General features: G+C 33.6%; 1 protein-coding gene across 5 annotated transcripts in view; it reads right to left on the reverse strand.

Annotated features, from left to right (window-relative positions):
- The window catches only part of LOC139698059 (CREB-binding protein-like), a 75278-nt gene that overhangs the window by 23910 nt on the left and 29814 nt on the right, over positions 1–21554 (reverse strand). For all 5 annotated transcript variants that reach the window (XM_071596928.1, XM_071596927.1, XM_071596929.1 and 2 more), the window contains exons 9-16: positions 19812–20845; positions 19310–19550; positions 16189–16338; positions 14657–14946; positions 14410–14567; positions 3262–3372; positions 2118–2252; positions 175–390 (exon numbers count right to left, since the gene is read on the reverse strand). In XM_071596928.1, coding sequence (XP_071453029.1) covers positions 175–390; positions 2118–2252; positions 3262–3372; positions 14410–14567; positions 14657–14946; positions 16189–16338; positions 19310–19550; positions 19812–20845 — 2335 coding nt within the window. The remainder of the gene's footprint in view (positions 1–174; positions 391–2117; positions 2253–3261; positions 3373–14409; positions 14568–14656; positions 14947–16188; positions 16339–19309; positions 19551–19811; positions 20846–21554) is intronic.

The raw sequence follows: 21554 nt of genomic DNA on the forward strand, positions 1-21554 counted from the left end.
CAAAAAATGCACCACACATAACCCTTGAAAGCTGACATCAGCTTTTAATGAATGGTTAAAAAAAATTAAGATGTACAACTCATAAATTTGTTTTTACAGTAGTGAATTCCTCAGCATTTTTACATTTACTAAGTATTAATCTACATTCATTAAGGCTATTTTACTATTACTTACTTGGTCCTCATTCCAGCTTTCACCTCAACTATTTTATCAGAGCTAGAAACCACTCTGATTGCTACCTCACCAGCACCAGCCTCTTTTTTCTTGAGGAAATTATTCACCCTATTCTCAATATATAACCCTAATTTTGTAGGTGGTAGCCTTTTTGCAGTGAACTTGTTATCTTTTCTTTTAACCATTTTCTTCTTCAAACAATTATCACAAACAAATCTGAAAAATAGGTTTACATTATTAAAGTCTAAATGAACACAAGATCAGTGAGATAACCTAATATGGAGTCGTCAATAAACTAACATAACTTCAGCTATTTCAGAATTTTTTATAAAATTGGCACACCTCTCGCTAACTTTTACTATATGCCAATCCTGCCCCTTTAAAAATCTCATATTGGCCAACAGCACTCTTTAACAAATTATATTCCATTTAATATTTCAACATGCAGATTTGTTCAGAACTCCAACTCCATAATAAGAACTCTCTACCCCAATCCAAAACGGAGATATGTATAGGCATAGGCCAGTTTAACTTATTAATTAGCTTAAATTTTAGCAAACTTTCCATTAACATGAACTTGTACATGATATATATCTATATAAAGTTTGTATGCTATTCTTTTTAATGAAACATATTAATTGTTTGGCTCAAAATAAGACTTAGAAATAAGTATGATGAAATGTACAATTTATACCTATTATAGATACAAAATGGATGGAATAAGAGGAGGAAAGAAGTGTTAAGAAAGGAAGGGGGTTTATTATAGTGCAGTGGTCTTGTTACGTTAGGAACAACCATTAGAAGAGGTATATAGCTGTATCCATTCTAAGCCTACCTTATACATTAGACGCCCAAATTAATATTTAAACTCAAGAAATCATCATTAATTTGTCTTCAGTTGAATTAAGTCACTAGGGGCATATGAAAGAGATTTTCCAATGATTTAAATCATTAATCAAATACTAAGTGATTCTCTATGAATAGAGTCAACTCTGGATTATCAGTGCTAATGGATGCCTGATGAAGCACCAATAATCAAAAAACATGGATAACTGAAATACATGGAAAATGTGGCCATGATATAAATTAATGTACATGGAGACTCTCCTTTTTCATTCCTCATGATTAATAGGTACTTTTCCGCAGTGAATAGTACATCTTTTTGTTTTCCAGCCATTTTTATGAAGGCGATAGATAAAATTCATTTAAAACAATTATTTTTCAATTTTTATAGGTGATAGTATAATTTAATTATATAGTATTGGTAAAAAGTGTCTTATGACCCTAAAATTGGAATACAAAATGTTACAGTCATAATTAATGGAAAATAGCCATGGTTATCAGCTGCAGTATTTCATTGCTTATTACTTAGTGTCTCAAATCGCACCACTGTTTATAGGGATTAATATAAGATACATGTAAGTTCCAAGAAACTGCATAAGATGATGCAGCAGTAACTTTTAATGGAGTCACCTGCTAATATGCATTTCAATGCAACAATTTCAGAGTGTATCCCCGCCAAGGCAAATAATTTTTACACTGAAATTGTTGCATAAGATATAAATATAAACTTTAAAGAATGTTAAAAGGAAATATAAAGCACTTGCAAAATGCAATATTTATAAGTGTATAAAAATCATTGACCAGGATTTGAACACATATCCCTTGACACCCTGGCAAGTGCTTTAGCCAGTTAAGCTACAGAAGCATCCTCTTACACTGCATCATTTTATCAGCACATTTGTTGTCCTGAGTCAATGGAAAGTCCTTTATTGAAGTGATAATAAAAGAAAATCTCACTCTAGCCAAGAAGCAGTACATTCCACATGGCACATTTCAATGAAAGCATAAGTAGATGATATAATAGTATTGGGCAAGATTTTATAATGCTACAGAATAGGAAGATCTATCAATTATTTTAATATTCATGAAAAATTACTTACCCCTGAGGCCAAATATTATCTAAATGAAGAACACATATTTGATGAAGTTTTCTGCCACAATCTTGACATTCAACAAATGGTTCCAACTCCAAATTGTCATTTTTCAATTCAACGAATTGTTCCTTTTTAATAGCTCTGAAAGAATAAACGTCATGACCAATGAGCAAAAAATTTAATTATTTTGTAATTACCCACTAAGAGTTTGATAAACACACCAAATTACACTACATTAAACTTTTTATCTTAACAATTTATTCTACTTCTTTTTAAAACAAAACATGAACTTAATTAATAACATACACATAAAGTTCATTTTCTCTTCCAAATATGACAAGTTAATCCTAAAACGGTAATGCTATTTTTTTCATCCTATTCTCGTAACGCGGGGTGACAATTTTCAAAAAACCATCTCTCACACCCATTATCACTATGAGAGTCCTATGGGGGCTCATTTTTTTCTTTTATTAAACATAGAATCACACTCATTTGTGAATTATGGTAAAGGCCCTGAGTCGCAAACGTAAGCCGTTTTCGTTTTACACGAGATTTCACTCCGCTCTAAGTTGTTTTTTCACCCCATTACCGTTCTAGGGTCAATAAAATTCGTTGCCAAACTCAGGTTACTCTCAGCCTCGACAAAAGAAATTACTCAATTTTCATTTGGGAAATGTAATCATTCATGGTCTCTTTTGTCATACAAAGATTAACTCTTATAGCTACTCTTATTATCTCTACAACTTGAATATGCAAGGTTATTTCGATAGATATATTACAAATAAAGAATCTTAAGACACTCCAAATTCATTTTCCAATTTAAATATCACACATTCATATTTACTGAGAATGTCAGCATCAGTAAGTAACACATTTGTAAAACTTATTGTCACTAGATTTTGTGAATGGTATAGAATTGGGTATAATAAGATATGCAACCCACTCGACTCAATTAATTATATAGCTTGGTAAAGCAGAAAAAGATGTCAAAAATCAAATAATAAAAGACACCACAAAAGACTATTTTTTTGTACAATGGACCAGGCCATTTCAGAAAATTGGTTCATATTTAATATATACATACATTCTTTCCCATAGTTAAATTAACATTATTGTTATACTATATGAAATGAGAAAAAGCTATACTTACGTTTGGGTTTGAGTGGGATCTTCACCAAGAGTAACAGAATCCCCCGGAATATCATTGAAACACTTCTGACAAAATGTATACCTATTTGATATAATACCATACTGCTTAAGGCTGTAAAAGAGAAAAAAATAGTATAAGTGGGATAATCATAGAAAAACAATACAACAGTGCACATAAAGTATTCACTGAGCCATTCAACCATTGCATCCATGCATTTCAGGAGTATTTTCAATATTTTGTAGTTATTTTTTCAACATTTTAACTGCATCACTTCATAGACATAAATACTAACAAATAACATAATAAAAAAACTAACTCAATAAATTAAATAAACATTCAATTTAAACATGGGAGTAGATTGAAAATAGAAAGCATAACACAATAAACATACTTTTGAACAATGAATGAACTCCTGAAAATGCATTACCAAAAAAAATGTAGTATGAATGCAATGATTTCAAAGAGTGAGCCTTGATTCCCAGTTTACAAGGACACATTACATAATAGCTGAAGTCAGAGTAACACATCAGATGCTCCACAAAATTAATTTATTCAATGTACAACAATCCAAAAAACTTTTGGCAAAAGCAATTATATGGGTTTCAACTTTGAGTAAAGGATAAGGAATAAATATGTTCGAGAAAATGGCAAAACCATACAAGGACAGAGATACGGTAATTGTTTATTATGCACATTAAGGCACTCGCCTCCTTTCTCTCCATGCCACTGAAAACTGACTATTAAATAGGCCTTTATCCTTAAAGTACATAAACAGCACTTGAGAGACTTTCTCACCCCATTCACTTTTATGACTCTAAACCTATCCCTTAAAAAGCTGGCCATCTCAATTTGAAACTGTGCTTATCAGGCATCTTAAATAATTGCAATTACTTCTCAAATTTATATTTATCATAAACAACACAGCCAAGACAAACTTAGGCATCTGATCAAATGAGCTTCTTTAGAAGAGTTGGCGATTTCAACCCAAAGCATATAGGTATGTGATATGCTACCTTTCCTTCCATATAACTGAATCCACATAAAAAAGGAGAAACCTTATGTCAAATGTCATTTTAAAATTCCACAATTCAATAATGCTAACTGGTGTCATGTCGTAACTTAGTTACAAAAGGCATTCAACAATATATTCAGAAATTTCAGAGAAATGCTCAATGTACCAAACTAAGTTTTGCAATTTACCTTCAATTTTCACTCTATAACTTAAAGAAAGAACATAGTATGTAATTATGTTATTCTGCGCACTGCCAAAAGTGAGCTCAAATTGCATTTTCATAAGATGTTTATGATTCAATGCAAGCAATTTACGGGGAGTAATAAATGATTGGAAATACGATGGTAAGATATTGTTCTATATTTCATTGGTATCAACAAAATCATATTTTACAGCAGGCAACAGATCCACGAATATTTCCTGCACTTGTGAAACTCGTGTGAAAAGCTTTGTTATAAGAAAATTCTGATCCCTACATTTGGATTTCAGGAATAAATTTAAGCAAATATGATTGAAAGCCAATATCAGTGATCTTACAAATTATTACAATTAAAAATGGAAATCTTAAATCTCATTGCATGAAATGAAAAACATAGTAAATGCTCAATTTTATGCTGTCACCCGAGTGATATGCAGTGAAGTTACTCGTTCATTTGGTAAAGTTAACATAATTATTATTTGAAGACAACACATGTCATGATTAAGGCATGAGCTAGAAGTATGATTTTTTTAGAGAACATAATTCGAAAGTCTAAAATTTTTCATATGATACTCCAGCATTCTTATTTTTTCATAGCCCTTACAAAATGCATCATGATATAATTGATTTTAATCACTATATAGACACTTTCAATGGACCATTGCCTGAAGAATGACTTTTGCATCAAAAGAGAACTACTTGTCCCATTAAAACTCCTTTCATAAAATGCTACAAAATCTTAGCTATCTTATCAATGAGAAAGCCAGTCCTCAATAAAATTAACATTAATAACTGAATAATAACACAAGGACTGCATAGTAATAGGTATGTTGCATACCTGTACACCATCAGAAAATGTCTTTCATGTATTGCAAATCCAAATTCTTCTTTAGTTTTAGATTATATTTTAATTCTGAATAACGACTATGTAACTTTATGTAATTTGCACCCGTTTGTAAGTGCTTTTTTTTGATAATAGTGGAACCAATATAAGTTTTTAACTTTTTTGTGTAAATAGGTTTTTCCCATAACTAAAAAATAAATTAATTAAAAACAACCTTATGCCTGCATTCTGAAGTGACACTACTCTGGGTGATCTGATGTCATCTTCTACAAAGACTTCTAAAGAAATCATGAACCGTGAGCCAAAAATATCTCTCAGGCATTCTACTTTATCAGTTGATGCTCAAAAGTATTCCATCAAAAACAGACGGTAAAGGTGAGCCATTTGCAGTGGATGGATTTGCAACTAAATGAAAAACTACAGTAACATCTACATATAAATTGATTATATGCAATAAAAAGAAGTTTTTGAAGCACCATTAATGAAACTTTGAAAGATATCTGATTGGATAGAACCTGTGAGCCAAGATATTACATTTACTGCTTATTATGAAATAAATGTTTATAAAATTTTCAATTTAAGTGATAATTGCAAGCTACAGTTCTTCCAGATACCCTTTTAATACAATTAGTTTGCTATTGCCAAGGTTAAGTTCATCTGTTCACAAATGTATTCACACCAACTCAATTAAATATACCTAATTCAGGCGGTGCACATATGTATTAATAAAAGAAGTAGTAACCAATTTCGACCAAGCAAAGGAGACAAGCGGTTTGGCAAGAAGATTATTTTTTCTCAGTGGATCTAAATACTGCTCTATGGTCATTTACCCCAATGCTCCTATCTTGTTTCTCTGCCAGCTCACTTATTGTCTCTTTCAAGATAGCATGCATGCATTTACATATTTATAATGAATTGCATTGTTCCTGTCAATTTTGTACTTTCCAGTTTGCCGAAGTATTTATTGATAACTTTTGCAAGATAAAATTAAAATTAGAATACAAGCAACATGCCCATATGCTAAGTAACAACTGTGGGCATTTGTCCTCTGCCTAAGGCAAGCATACTGAGTACCTACTGGCTATTTGGCGCCTGGGAAACCTAATGAAAAGCCAAAATTGATATCTTGGTAAAACAGAATTAGGCCACCAGAATTATTTGTATTTTATCATAATCAAATTTAATTAAGTCTTGGAATTATAATCTAAAATAATCAAGTTAGATGATAATAACCCAGGAAATGAACTTGGGTCTATGATTTTTTCTGATAAAACCCAGCCTTTCACGTGGATTATAAAATATACGCCTAATACAAGACGTACATATATAGACTATATATGACGATTTTGTTAATGAACAAGTAGTTTTAATCTACCATTACGAGACCTTTCTTCATTCTGATGTTATTTATATGTTGCACAAGATGCCAAAAACTTGATAATCAACCCTACACAAAATCAAATCAGCACTGGCCAAAACCCTGAGTTTCATAGTGTTGATATTCTTCTCCTTGAACAAATGATAGGACAAGTTAATGATGAAATTTCTTGGTAGCCGATCTCAGATAAACTGCTTAACATTTTACTTCAAACAGCTGATGCTAAGTTATTCTAGTTCTTCGAGTGATATAGCAGTCCACATAGATAAAACACCTGCAATATGGAGTCGCAAATGGTAATTTCACAAATCTTTCTCACTATAGCTTAACTGCCCAGACATTAGGGCGAAAAACAATTTCTTAACAACTATAACACAAAAGATTCTATACTATTAAACTGAAAGAGATTAATGAAAAATAACAATCTTTCATAAGAAAATTTTATAAGGGGTTTTTATTTGAACATTCATTAAGTTTTATCCATGATAGTACTTGCAATGGCCAAAAATAATTAAAAACATTATATACAAGATCAAATGGAGCTACTTCTAAATACCTAACTCATCATCATTTAACTTAAGTTGATATTGAGAGTTCTTCATTATGATGGACTTGAGTAACAATAGATTTTCTTTATGAAATATACTCATTGGAGATGGTCACGTTCACTTAATGATTATAAATCCATTGCATACCTCCTTTGACATTGCGGAATTTGAGAATTTTTTTAACCACCATTTTTTGTGTATTTCAAGCTATTATGGAATTCTGTGCATGCTGGAACAACCTTTTTGCTGCCTTAGGAGTCTTTATGTACAATGCGTACAAACATGAACTATTATAATATAGTTTGCCTATAGGTAATACCTAATTTCGACTAGAGAAATCAGCAGAGTACTTCTGATGGAAATTGGAGAAGTCAGTTTTACTCTAGCTAAAATTCAGTGAAAATTTATAATTTAAATAGCTAAGTTTGGCATAGTAATTAAACCATTAATACAAGCTTAATGATTTCTTGTTACATATTTTATTTTCAAGAAAAGCTGCATTTATTCATGAACAATGTTGTCTTGTACTCAGGAGGAAGTATGATGACTGCTGCCAAGTGGAAGCCTCCTCAAATGATGGACTGTTCATTATTTAGTAGTAATAGTTTTGAGGGGAGGCGACCGACAGCTAAGGTCATTTGCGCCATAGGGGATGAACAGGAAAGGATGAAGGGTGGAGAGAAACCCGGCGTCGGCATTAGCCTACTCTTTACGAAAGGCGCCAAGGGGTCCGCAGTTTAACGTCCCATCCGACGGATGGCGTACTTACTCAAAGTGCCCTCCACAAAGCACCTCAAGTAGGGATCGAGATACCTCTGAAAAATATGCCCTGTACTCCTCTGACTGTACCAGACAGGCAATATGCTGGTAAGAATTCAGGTTTGGCAATTAGACAACTTTCATTATTGGTCAAAAGAAGTGTTTTATTCAGTTTTTAAGCATGACGTAAACGTATCTCAAACTTGATAATAATCCATGCTGTTTTTAATCATCAGTTTTGAATAAATTAACATACGAAAGTACAACTCACAGGATTCTCTATAGTTTTTTAGACCCAAACATAAACTTATGGCAATTAGTATGTACGAACTCATTTTCGAAATGTTTTTGCAAAATGATGCCCCTGTACTTTACTATAAATGGTAATGGTATTTGATACAATAATGAAACTGCAAATGAACTAATTTTAATGTAGAAGTCCTAATTATCAACTAATCTTGGTTTTAACAATATTATGTAGTTCTCTTCATCTCCATTTTCAGAACTGAATTTTATTATCATGTAAAAATAAGTGAAATTAAATCATTATAAAAAAAGTGACTTCCTTGATGCCTTTTGAAGTTTTCAAGAATTTAAAAGGAAGCAACCGACTACGTAATCCTTAGACATTTGCAATTAATTATATAATTGTGTCCTGTTTTCAGGAGGTCTGCAAAATGCCAAACTTTTAGTAGAAGTTCTAAACTGACAAATATCACCAAAGGGATAATATTTTAGCCTGGGTTCACCTGCCTTACTTTACTTCCTAAACTTCTAACTCCATATTCTCCCATCTTCAATCCATAGTACTGGCTATCAATTAGATTTCTATGAATAATTATATCCAAATAGTGGGGCTGGAAACACTCTTAACTATGTTATCATCCATTACTTTTTATCAACAGCAAGAAGCCCTAAGCCAGCCAGACTTGACATGAGTTAATGCATTAGTCTTACAAACACTGACATTTCATTTACAAATAATGTGACTGATATGTTTCCATTGAAGTGTGGGTTTCTCGGAATCCCCCACTATCGGTTGACTCTCCCAAGGAGTGCCCCCCAGCATACCAGACAATGTATGGTGATGAAGCGCAGGTTTCTCGAAAACCAAGGCAAGACAATGTCTGCTACCCAATTCCCTTGTTGCTACAATTAAGCAACTTTGAAGTCCCTCCCCCCTGAAGGCGCAATGCTACATAAAGCAAGAGGCTCCTGGAGCAGGACCCCATTTCCTACCCCATTCCTTACCACCATTTCTCACCTGATACCCGGCCTCTGAGTCGGTCAAGCCTATGACCACACCAGAGATAACCCATTCCCTTCCCCATTCCTCACCTCCTACCCTGTCTCTGAGTCCATCGGTCATAGGCTCCTATGACCACACCAGAGATGCCCAGCCTTGCCCCGCTTGCTCGTCCCTACTCCCCGGTGCCTGAGACCCATAGCTTGTTAAGGGTTAAATAAAGACGCATAAACCCAATGTGACTCTCTCATTCTGTGCTATGCTCCCACCAATGATGCCTCGGCCGCCAACCACGCGACACCATTATTGATTTTGGAGTAACAATATTTTTAATTTCAGTATAATAATAATGAAAAAACAATATTTTTGAATGAAGTACAGCAATGCAACATTTTTCTCAAAATACAGGGGCCAAAATCATTCGGGTTCCAATTAAAATTATTATAGAAAATTTCTTTAAGGTGGCCAATAAAATCTTGATCATAGTTTCCCGGCTAAAATACTGGGGAAACTGATCTGAGAGTTTTATAATTTATGTTTCCATATGTTTTAAGAGAATTGTACAGCTGCATTAAAAAAATATCGAAAGAATTATTATCCACAGGCATCAACTGTAGCCTTCTCTCCTTGGTCCCAAACCTTGGAAATCATTGAAACTTCTGTTTTAGCAACAAATATTGAAACTACTATTTCAGTTGTTTTCTTCTGCTACTGTCACCTCCTTGAAAGAGGGATAAATAGACATTCTTCTTCTAGAACTGTGGAGAGATTCTATTTCATAATAGCTCACAGAAGGTGCAAGTGCTATCATATTCTCTTTTAGCATTCTTTAAGATAGCGTCACTAATGTTTAGCCAAAGCACTATGATACACAGACCAGGATATTTCTGCTGGCATTTTGATGATACACATTTTTTATCGGAGGTTTTCTATTGATTATTGCCTTTTTGATTTTTACCAATAAAAACGAATTTATGAGGAAACAAGTTTAGTGTGAAATAAATATTTACTAATGATATCACCAAAAAAGTAAACAAAAATATTTGGCTTGCATTAAAATTTAGAGTAATAATAAGTTCAACAACAAAAGCTTACTAGTTCACCAATGCCATAGGAAGTAATATATCCTTGAATCACAATGTTGATGTTTCTACCCATAAATTTACCGCAAATCATTAATTAGCCAGTCTTAACCCTGGGTACAGAGTTTATTGGAAGCTTTCTGAAGAGAGGTACTATAGAACAGATAGCTTAATAGAAATGTTGGGTATTCATTTATAGTGAATTATTTCTTTATAATATTCATTTATGAACAGAAGTATTGCTGAATGGAACCAGCTGCCTGCAGGGTTGTTTGAGCCCTTTCCATCAAAATTTAAGAGTTTTAAGAATAGCTGTAAAGTAACATCAGAGCTAAGGACCGAATAATTAACTTCATTTGTCAGTGATTATTACATTATTCTATTAATTAAAAATAGTTCTGTTCGCAATGTGGATGGCGTGAGAACTTGGATTGTAAAAGTGTGTGGTCCTCACGGAGTGTAATTTTCGAAGGGGTGTAATATAGAAAAGTGTGATTTTGGCCTGAGTATGATGTTGGATGGTGCATTGCTTTGTATGGTGTCATCTGGGCGATACGAGATGGTACAGGAACATTTAGGAAATTTGAGAATCTTTAAATGCCATTGTTTTTAAATGCATTTTGTTTCATTTATGTTCATTTTAAGGGTGCATCACTAGACCGTTGCCAGTCATTTGCCTAATTGTAACGAAATGTAAATAATAATAATATACAAATTTTTTTGAACGAGTATATATTGTAATATGAATTTACACTTCAAGAGCATCTTAAAAACAAATCACAATGAATACAAATACGGGATGTTCAAATCATGAGCATTATTTATTTTCCAATCTGCATTATACACAAAACATTCCCCCTTAAGGCAAGGGGACTTGCAGTTAACAATTTATTCTGAGACTGGAAGGCAATGAGCTTGACAAAATTATTTATGAGCCTTTACTCCCTCACAAACTGTACCTTCTTGAGAGAGCACTAGGAGAATCCAAGAAAATATTTCTCAGATTCTTTTAGTTTATTCTTTCACTTGGAAGCATGCCAATTGGTCTTTCAATAGGGTTTCAAGAACAGTGGGTGCACTTGCATCTCAAACAGTTTGTATTGTTTACATTTTTTCCACACGCCATCCCCCTGCTTCCCTTCACCTCAAAAAACTACAAATTCTACTGTTCTCAAAGAGCAGGAGCTCAACAGTAAGGAGCTCTTTTTATGTAATCTTTGACCAAATGCAAAAGAAAAAGAGTAAAATGTTCGCACCCAGATAGTAAATAATATGATCGGCCTGGTTCTGCCTAAGAGCATTCTTCCTTTCTCCTGAGGGAGAAGCTCTGATTTGAGTAGGATGAAGGATAGCCATACACATCAAAACCATAAAAAAACGGTCACCTAACAGTTTTAACAGACACCTAACAGAGAAAGTTAAGACCATGCAGCCTGCAATACAGAAAATATTATTCCAAGTTGAATTTTTACCTAGCAAAAAAAGTTAATTCAAATATACAGCAGAGATGACATATACTAAAGAAAATTTCTAAATAAAAATGCCAGGAAATTTTTCAGTTTATCAGCACCAAAAAGCTAGTTGTTATCTGACTTACATTTTTTACCAAATTTTGTTGCATCAGGAAAAACATGTCTCTAGACCGCTTTCAAGTGAAAAGGATTAGGTATGTGTAATAAATGATTAACAATTATTTTGATTTTTTGCTTCTACAAATCGAGTTTCTATTCCTGCTTGCTTTATTCCACCATAGATGAAAAGGTAAGCTTGATCCACAATACTCAACAATGTATAGATACTTTCTCTGAATAAACCTTGTACATAATTTCTTTTCTTTTGTTATAGTAGGTATTATCTAAAACCACAATAATTTATATGCAAAAAGTTGTTTCACTTAAAGAATTTTTGCTTTACAAGGAAGATTGTGGAACGAATCATCCTTGCACTATGAGGTCCCAGGAAGACGCAGTGTGAGGATATGGAAAGTTTGCAGAAGAAGAGTGAAATGGGTGCGCTATACAGCAAGGTTAAATCACCATCGGGAAGTAAGAAGGGAAGATCTATGCTAACAGTTAGAGATAAGGTGGGTAAGATAATAGTTAACACGGAAAAGATCCAACAGAAATGGAAGGTATATTTAGAAGAACCGAATGGTAAAGAGGTAAGGCCAACAAACTTAGACCTAGACCAAGAATATGACATACCACAGGAGAGGCACGCGTAATGCCATTGCAGTAATGAGATCACTAATCGAGAGGAATGTAATAGAATACAACCATGACGTATTTGCCTGTTTCCTAGATTTCAAAAAAGGCGTTCGATAGAGTGAATTGGGAAAAACTAATAAGCATATTGAAAAAAATTAGGATAGATTGGAGGGACAGGAAGCTAATCCGCAACCTGTACATGTCTCAGACTGCTCAGGTGCGAGTGGGGAACGGGGATTCTGGATGGGCAAGGTTAGGAAGAGGTGTAAGGCAGGGGCTGTCCATCATCACCAGTGCTGCTCAACTGGAGGAAATGATTATAGAAGCATGGGAAGAACTGGAGGTAGGAATAAAAGTCAGAGGGCAATTCATAAAATCAGTTAGGTTCATGGAAAAACCTAGCCGTAAATTACCTAATAATAATGAGATTCCATTGTAAAATGACTTATGCACTAACAAGAAGGAAAGTGAAGCGATCCCGGAACATATCCAATGATTAAGATCATTATGCTACTAAGCTTATCTCCTACAAGATGCCCATTTCTTAAGACAAAGGCTACATGTAAACTAGATGTTTGCTCTGTCTGGCAGTCTCACAGTGGCCTGTCCAATCAATTTGGTAGCTGGCTCACCAATTTTAAATAGTAACTAGTGGTATATAATGATACCAGTGGATAATGGTGATTACAGTTCATCACACTTCTCACAAACAATCTAAAGAAAAAATGCTATTTGATCTCCAATACAAAACATGATAACCTTAATGAGAATTAAGAAACAGGCAAGAAAATCGATCGAAAATATATATAATATACTTTGTGCAATTTTACCTTGATCAGGATACCGTAATTCCATCATCATATGTCATTAAATTTAATGCACCACTTGTGTAATAGGTAACACTATGATACACCTTACTAAATTTGCATTTTGGCATTCAACCACATGACCAAAAGGTGAAATAAAATACTTTGGTCTAATGAATGGCCAAACAAAAATACAAAAATTCAACCAATGATAATTATAGATGGTTTTTTTCATGTTTTTTCCTATGTAAACTGATCATTAATATAACATGTAGATTACTCCACACTCCTAGGATCATGAAATACATCAATCAATAATTTATGCTTTTATAAAATTCACTGCAGATATTCAAAATATGACAGTGTGACTAAAATCAGGAAGGGTGAATTGTTCAACAGCCTTGTGAAAATAATTAAGTGCTAATATGGTTTTTAAATGATCCAAACAATTCCAACTGCAGGAACAGATATACGGCTCAAGTAAAAAAAAAACTTCAAAGAAAGTGACAAAGAAAGAATCAGACAATTTTTTCATTAATTACTCAAATGCAAGGCAGGCAAGGTGATATAATATTTAAATTTTGACATTTATCATAGCATCATCTTCCTTATCATCATATAGGACCAAGAGAACCCAAATTCATAATGTCAACATTTCGAAATAATATTTGAAAGGACCAGATTATTAAGGCTAAACATTTAAAACATTGATTAATTTTCACAGTAAACATTCTCAATTGCTCATTAATAAGAAATCTCTGTTTTAACTTTGCAATATATTTTGTCTTTACAAGGCTTGGGTCAAGATTCATAAGGCTCACATTGGATGCTTCTTTACTATTAAATCAAATGAAATTATTTTATCAACAGCCAATGATATTTTCTTAAAGAATACAAAAGAGAAGCTCTTAATAAGTTCTAACAAATATTTTTACACCAAGTTTCCTATAGATAAATGTTGACAAAAATAAGACAAGATCAGAAGGCCTCATAGATAGTGGAGAAAATTGTTGCAAAATCATTTTATCAACAATAAATCAGAGTGAATATATAAAATTAGTACTTGCCTATTTTGGTAACTATAGTACTTGGCATCTCTGGGGATAGTACAAAGCTGTTTTCCATAACAGCATAATACTTGAGGATTGAAGGTATATTTTCTACCACAACAATAGCCCAAAGTCTGCATTACTGGATCTATTTCTGTTTCAAACACTTCGGAGAGCTGGAAAAAATAATTTAGTCATAAAATTATTCTCAGTTTAGAAAACAATAAAAAAATACATATGCTATCATGTGTTGCATTTTAATTACCTTTGTACAGTATCTGTAAACACGGGATGTCTTCCTATTATACAACCAAGCATTGTCAAACATCAACCACACATCATCTACATATTCCCATGGGTCATTGTATTGACCCGTGTCAAGTTTACGCTTCACAGTTGATAAATCCATTGGTTTTTTGATAATATCAAAGTAGTCAGGGATTCCTAAAGCTTGAGGGTCCACAGGTTGTCTGAAGGGAAGGGACTCTGGATCCTGACGATATAACTTCTCAAGAGTGGGCATCAGAGCTTGACGAAGTTCATCTGGCTTGAATACTGAAATAAATATTATTACATAAATTACTTCTACTTAAGATAAATCATTAGTTCAACATATTAACTATACTTCTAATAGATATAAAGCTTTTTCATTAATCAGAAGACTGGGAAAACAAGAGCAAACAAAAACATACTATTTCTATCATTTAATATTTTATTATATAAAACTAACATACAATTATTTCTCAATGAATTCACCAAATTGGGTACCAAGGGCTTTAAACTATGTACTTCAATTAAAAGAGGGAAGTATTCCATTTACAGTGACCATTATATCATGCTATCTTGCAAATGAAAATATATTCTATTGCACATAACCCAATAGTAAACTAAAGAGCTAATTAGATTAAACTTAATAAGTCACTGTTTTAACAACATTTCTTAGGTAATTCTAATACTGCTACATTAGCTCCTTTTGATAATTTTACACTCCGGCATGTGGCAAAATCAAGCAAGTTACCAAAAGGCGCCAAGAAATAAAGGAAAATAACAAACATTTAAATGGGATATAAAGAAAAATACTAATGCCAAAATTGGGTGACTATTAATCAGAGCGTGTTCCTTTACAAGCAGTAGGAATTAATAGAAATGAAGTTCAACAAAGAGCAAAACACAGTAAAATTCCAACATCACAAATCTTTTATTCATGGCAATATTGATTCACCATGCTTCCTTGGAAAAATACTTACTTAATATTACCTTCACTTAACAACTATTTGGCATTATTGTGGACACATTGAATGCATGGTATTTTAATATAGATATGGGATTTTAAATATTTCCTTAAAACTATATTATATCTTTTTGTTTTATATTAATTACTGTACATTCCAAGAAACTGATAGATTTAAAGGAGTCATCTACCATGTGTGCATTACAATGTAACAATTTCAGAGTGTAAAAATCATTTGCCTTTACCGGGACTTGAACCTGGATCCGTCAATGTCCAGCTGAGTGCATTAGCTTAATTACTTAGTTTTGATTACCATAAGCTATAATAAATGAAAATAATAACCATTGTATGTTGCCATAGGGTTTATCAATTCTGAAATAACCCTTTAGGGTGGCATTAAACAAATATTGTAAAGTAATACTTTAATACCATAACTGCTTATCTATTAAAGAAGGTAATTAGAAATAAGTTTCACTCTTGAATGATGATGAATGCCAAATCATTTCACTCAATACTACTGAAAAAACTAATACACTCACAACTATACACAATTAATATTCACTTACAGCATTTCTTTTTCTTTTCAGGAACTTGTGCACCAGCAGCCTGAGCAGTTTCTACAACTGGAGGCTTAACATCAGCAGTAGCTGCATTTTCTCCAGCACTTGAGGCAGACATTGGAGTCACAGGTTCTTCTTTAATTGGAGTCCTTTCCTCTAAAATATGAATTGCAAAATGAGAAATACATAATCTAAATCATAACTGTTAAATTATCATTAGTCAATTCAGTTTTTTATCATGAAAACGTTATCACATAATTAAGAGCACATGTGAAAAAAACTACAAAAAATTGAAGATCAACATGGCGACGTTAAAGACTGTACACGGTGGAGAATGTTGGTCAAATGAGAAAAGGGCTAGAATACGATATTAGATGGGATGAAGGCATGGAAGAAGTATACATATGTGAAGAAGGAATTGTTATAGATTAGGATGTTGGGTTGTATTTTGATAGGAGTAACAAAATATGTTGGATAGTTGTAGCTACCCAAAACTTATCTTAACCAGTAGATTACCTAATAATAAAAAATAAAAGGTATACCTGGACATCATATAAAGGAAAAAAAGGAAATCATGTAACTGCATCTTTATTTTAAGACCAAGAGCACATTTTTCACCATCTCAATCTACTTGCCCATAATTTCCAGGGCAAATGTTCTTTTTGAAACTCATTTCTTTTCTAGCATACAGTATTTTAGTTGGTCTGTGGTGCCATCATATAGAGATCAAGTTAAAATTATGAACATCACAGAATCTGCCCTTTCCAATTGATTTAGCCAATATTTCTGCACAAATTTTCACATAAAAGAAATTATCAGCCAGACAGACAATGTTGCCCTTCGTTTTTGTGCTCTATTCATTTTAACCACCAAATAACATTCAAGAAGTACCTATATTTTCCACCAGATGGTAGTATTGATTAAAATATAAAGCAATGCCCAGGATTTGAGTTATTGAAACATAATAGGTGTATTAATTTGCTCATATGAGGACACTAGGATCTGTGGTTTGTTGACATATGAATGAATAGAAATTTTCCATGCCTATTTTTAAAAATATCACATTCAAAATGAAGATTTAAGTGATTTTGAACCAGAAATATTATTACAAATATAACATAGAGCATCCATAACCTTTTAAGAAATCTGGAAGAGAATATTGGCGGGTCAAAAATTAATGTTAAAAAATCTAGAATTTAAATTTTAAGTCTTTTCATTAAAAGATTAAATTCTCCACACATATTTGCAAGATGATATTACAATATGGCAATGAAAACTATGGAAATCCTGTGAATTCATAAATATTTATGATAAATTATTCTTGTTTCCTGATTTATATCCATAGACCTATCACATAAAATTTCCAGATCAAGTCATTATATCCTGAAAAGTCTTAAGAATCCCTATAAGTGATAATTAAATCACCATTGGTTATAACATAAACTGGATATAGTGTGCAATTTTGTAGGGGACATGAACTCAACATCATGATTCCACTGCATGGGTAGTGAGAGAGAAGAGTCTCCTAAGAATAAGCATACAAATCCATTTTACGTACATGATTTTTGGATTATAAATCTTGTTGCTATACGAACGCATTTTTTCCCCAAGCATAAAAATTAATAAATTATTCTTGTATCAATGTGGTCAATTTAAAGGTAAAATGACCAATGAATAATGTCCATCAAATATATTTTCCCCATCATAATCCTTTATCTTCATCACCATTGACTACCAATTATTCTACTTAAAATTCATGAAGTAAATAACAAACTATTTTCTGTACTTTTGGGAATTATAACCAACTCATATATAACCTGAAATACTAAATGTGCCCATACTAGCTTTAATGGGTGAAATTTTGAGGCTGATTTCAAAATTTATAAATGGAGTCAAATTGTAAGAACCAAATATGCATGTAGAGTACATGGCAAATGAAATCAATTCTCACAGAGGTTACACATAACGTGAGGGAAACACTGGATGCCTATTCCAGATAAGCTAATTTTGAGAGAGTGAACAACTTAAGATTTACGACAATCCAGAATGGTGACAATCCTTGATCAAGTTAAATGATCTGCATGATATTTCTGGCCAAATGAAAATAAAATTTAATAGATGGCCACCTTTGGGCATTTGTCACATTTATGAAAAGGTCCTATTCCATGTGCCCATGTGGTGATGTTAAGAAACATTACATGTTCACTGAATAAATAAATTTGGTAATTTTCACACGAAATCTTTACTATATAATACTAATAGTTTCACCACATAGATGACATCATCCAACCTGAAAATGTCATTGATGCGTTGAAACAGGTAGTATTATAATAGTGTTTTCTGGGTGAAATAATACTAAGTTTATTTAATCAGTGATCATTAAATGTCACAAAGGAGAGCCTAAAACCATCAAATTCATCATTACATGTTACCTATACTTAAGTTTAGTGAAACACCCATTTCGGGCAGGAATATTTTAATAAACTAGAAGACTCTCACAAGTAAGCATTAAATGATCTTGTCTTACTTAGCATCATTAGGATATCTAGAAAATTTTGGAATCCCTAGTATTTTAGGTATAAACGTGGGGAAAGAGGAATCATTTCACATGTAAAAATGGAATTTACTGTAGCCTATTTATGGGAATCAGTGAAACACTTCCTTGCAAAGAGAGACAGGCAAGTATAGGTAAATTAATTTTGTTTTGGTAAATGTTGATTGCCATGATGCCTAATACCAGTGTTTTCAGATATTTTTTTGGTGTTATGAGGAATTCAGTTTCCACATTGTTGAAACCAAAAGAATTATAGTAATAACTCATGGACTCAATTCTATTCTAGAAGGAAAATCACCCCATTCACAAGTATGAAAGGCAATCAGGAAAATCACACAAATGCAAGGCTTCAAGAATGTAGTGAGAAAGACAACCAAACAATGTGCCCAGTCAATGATAGAGAAATACATCCACTTGCTGTTTATGAAAGAATACTGGTCAAAGCCAAAAAATGTTTATTTCACAGGGATCTAAGGCACTCATTTGCAAAGAAGGTTAACCCATATTTTAAATTTAAACAAATAACAACATTTTTTCCTTTTCATTTACAGCTCTCATAAATAAATACTTTACCTTTAACTGCAACAGGTGTATCTGAAGTAGCACTACACTCATCCATTGGTTCAGTCTTGATTTCAGTTTTCATATTTTCTTCCGATTTTCCATCTTGACTGGTGTTGTTCACCTCAGGCATGGTAATTTGTTGTTTATCCAACTGACCATCATTGCTTGATTCAGACTTTTTCTCTAATTTAATTTCTGTTTTTATTTCTGTGGTTGTACTTGATGGTGTTGCTGCTTCTGCCTGGGTTCCCTGAGAGGAAATATTATTAAAAAATTTTAAATTACTGTAGAATTCATTAAAATGGAATATTCACATGAAGTTTATTCCATTCCATCTTTGAAGGGCAGAACAAATATTGACTCAATGAATCTCAACATATTGAATTTTGTATTGGATTTCATAGTTTAAATTTCAAGTTTATCTATTTAAATTAGAAGTAATACAGATAACATCAACAGTCGTCTGAGTTGCCTATGCCCTCAAAAATTAAACACAAAGAATAACACTTACCCCATGAGAAAGAGAGGTAGAAATTCCTCCTGCTGATTGGCTTTGACCCAAATTTCCACCCGTAAAGCACTGTTCTGAAGATGAAGCTGGAACACCAGATATTTGTGGCTGTTGGCTCTGGGTTGTTGGTTGAGATTGTGGTATCTGTGGTTGAGTCTGTTGCTGTAACAGTGCCACGTTAGGTGGTGCTACATTTGGAGGCTGTAGAAGGCCCGAGTTCTGTAAGCTAGCTTGCTGCTGTTGTTGCTGCTGCTGTTGTTGCTGTTGTTGTTGCTGTTGTTGTTGCTGTTGTTGTTGTTGCTGCTGTTGTTGTTGCTGCTGCTGGGCTTGTTGCAACTGCAAGCTGGCCGCTGATACAGATCCAGGCGTAGAAACACCAGGGACGGATGATGATGATGGTGGTGGTGGAGGAGTGGGAGTTGTAACTGTGGGTGCCACAGATGACACTGAGGTGGAAAGTGCTATGCTCCCAGCTTCAGACACTCCCCTTGAGGAAAAATTCTGTTGGGGTGTGAGGCCACCAAAAGGTAGAGTGGCTGCAGCCACAGGTGTTGAATTAGAGGCAGAACTGACAGCCAATCTGGCCTTCATCAGCTCTGGAAACTGTCCTTGAGGACCAACATGCTGCTGTGATTGTTGTTGCTGAGTGTTCTGAATTCCTGGCACTACTGACCCAGGTCCCACACCTGAACTAGCCACAGATGCATTGACAAACTGCCCAGGAAGAACTCCTACTACACCACCACCACCACCGCCTCCGGAACCACCAGCTGAACCAGCAACTGTGGTCATTGTAGGCTGGGTTTGAGTCATTCCCATGCTACTGAAGGGAGACATACCACCAGCAGCCACATTTGCACCCATTGTTGATACTGGGGGTGGAACTACCATTCCTGAACTGACTGCTGCTGCTGCAGCTGCCGCTGCAGCAGCTGCAACAGCATTTGGACCCCCAAGATGTGAGGGAAACTGCATCCTTTGTTGGGGCCCTAAACCTGGTAATACTGATCCTGGAACACCAACATGAGTCATGCCTGTAAAACATTTCACATGCATTAATTATTATTCCACATAACATAAAAATTTAACCAACTGATACATTTTCGAAATGACTCCCACAACATAATCCAATTTTTTCACAGAATTTTTATGAAATACTATCATGAAAATGAAGCAAGTTCAAATACAGTAAAGTTGACTAATTCATAAGTCTGTAAAAAGAATGAATTTCCACAACTTAATTTTCCATTGATAATATATATTAATGTTTAAATGAATAAAATATGTGATTTTCATTACCATGCAAAGTAAACTCTCTGTTATCCACGTGCAGATTAACCATTTTATTCTTTCTTTCCAGCAACTCAAAATGTTTTTAAATTTACATATCATAAAAATAATTAAATGCTTTGAAACTTTGATATGCCATTGAAAAAAATTCAAGCTTGAAATGCCTCCCCTTTCTAAAATGCCTCTAATTTTCAATGCAAAATTAAACGTAGTCAATAGTATTTAATAATTTGATTAAATTTATGGGAAGGCAACCAACGGCTTAAAATATTTGAACCTTTAGTAGAAATGGGTAGTTAGGCACAGACAGAATGTTCATGAAATGGAAGAAGTAGTGAGAAACCCAGTGAAGCCTACTCTAACAGCACCAAGGGGTCAAAAGTTTTATCTCCCGTCCCAACAGTATACTCCACTTAAAGTAGCCTCTGTTCACAATGCATTTAGTTATCATAT

The sequence above is a fragment of the Hetaerina americana genome, unplaced genomic scaffold (genome assembly GCF_022747635.1).
Source record: "Hetaerina americana unplaced genomic scaffold, ioHetAmer1.1.p SCAF_8, whole genome shotgun sequence".
NCBI lineage: Eukaryota > Metazoa > Arthropoda > Insecta > Odonata > Calopterygidae > Hetaerina > Hetaerina americana.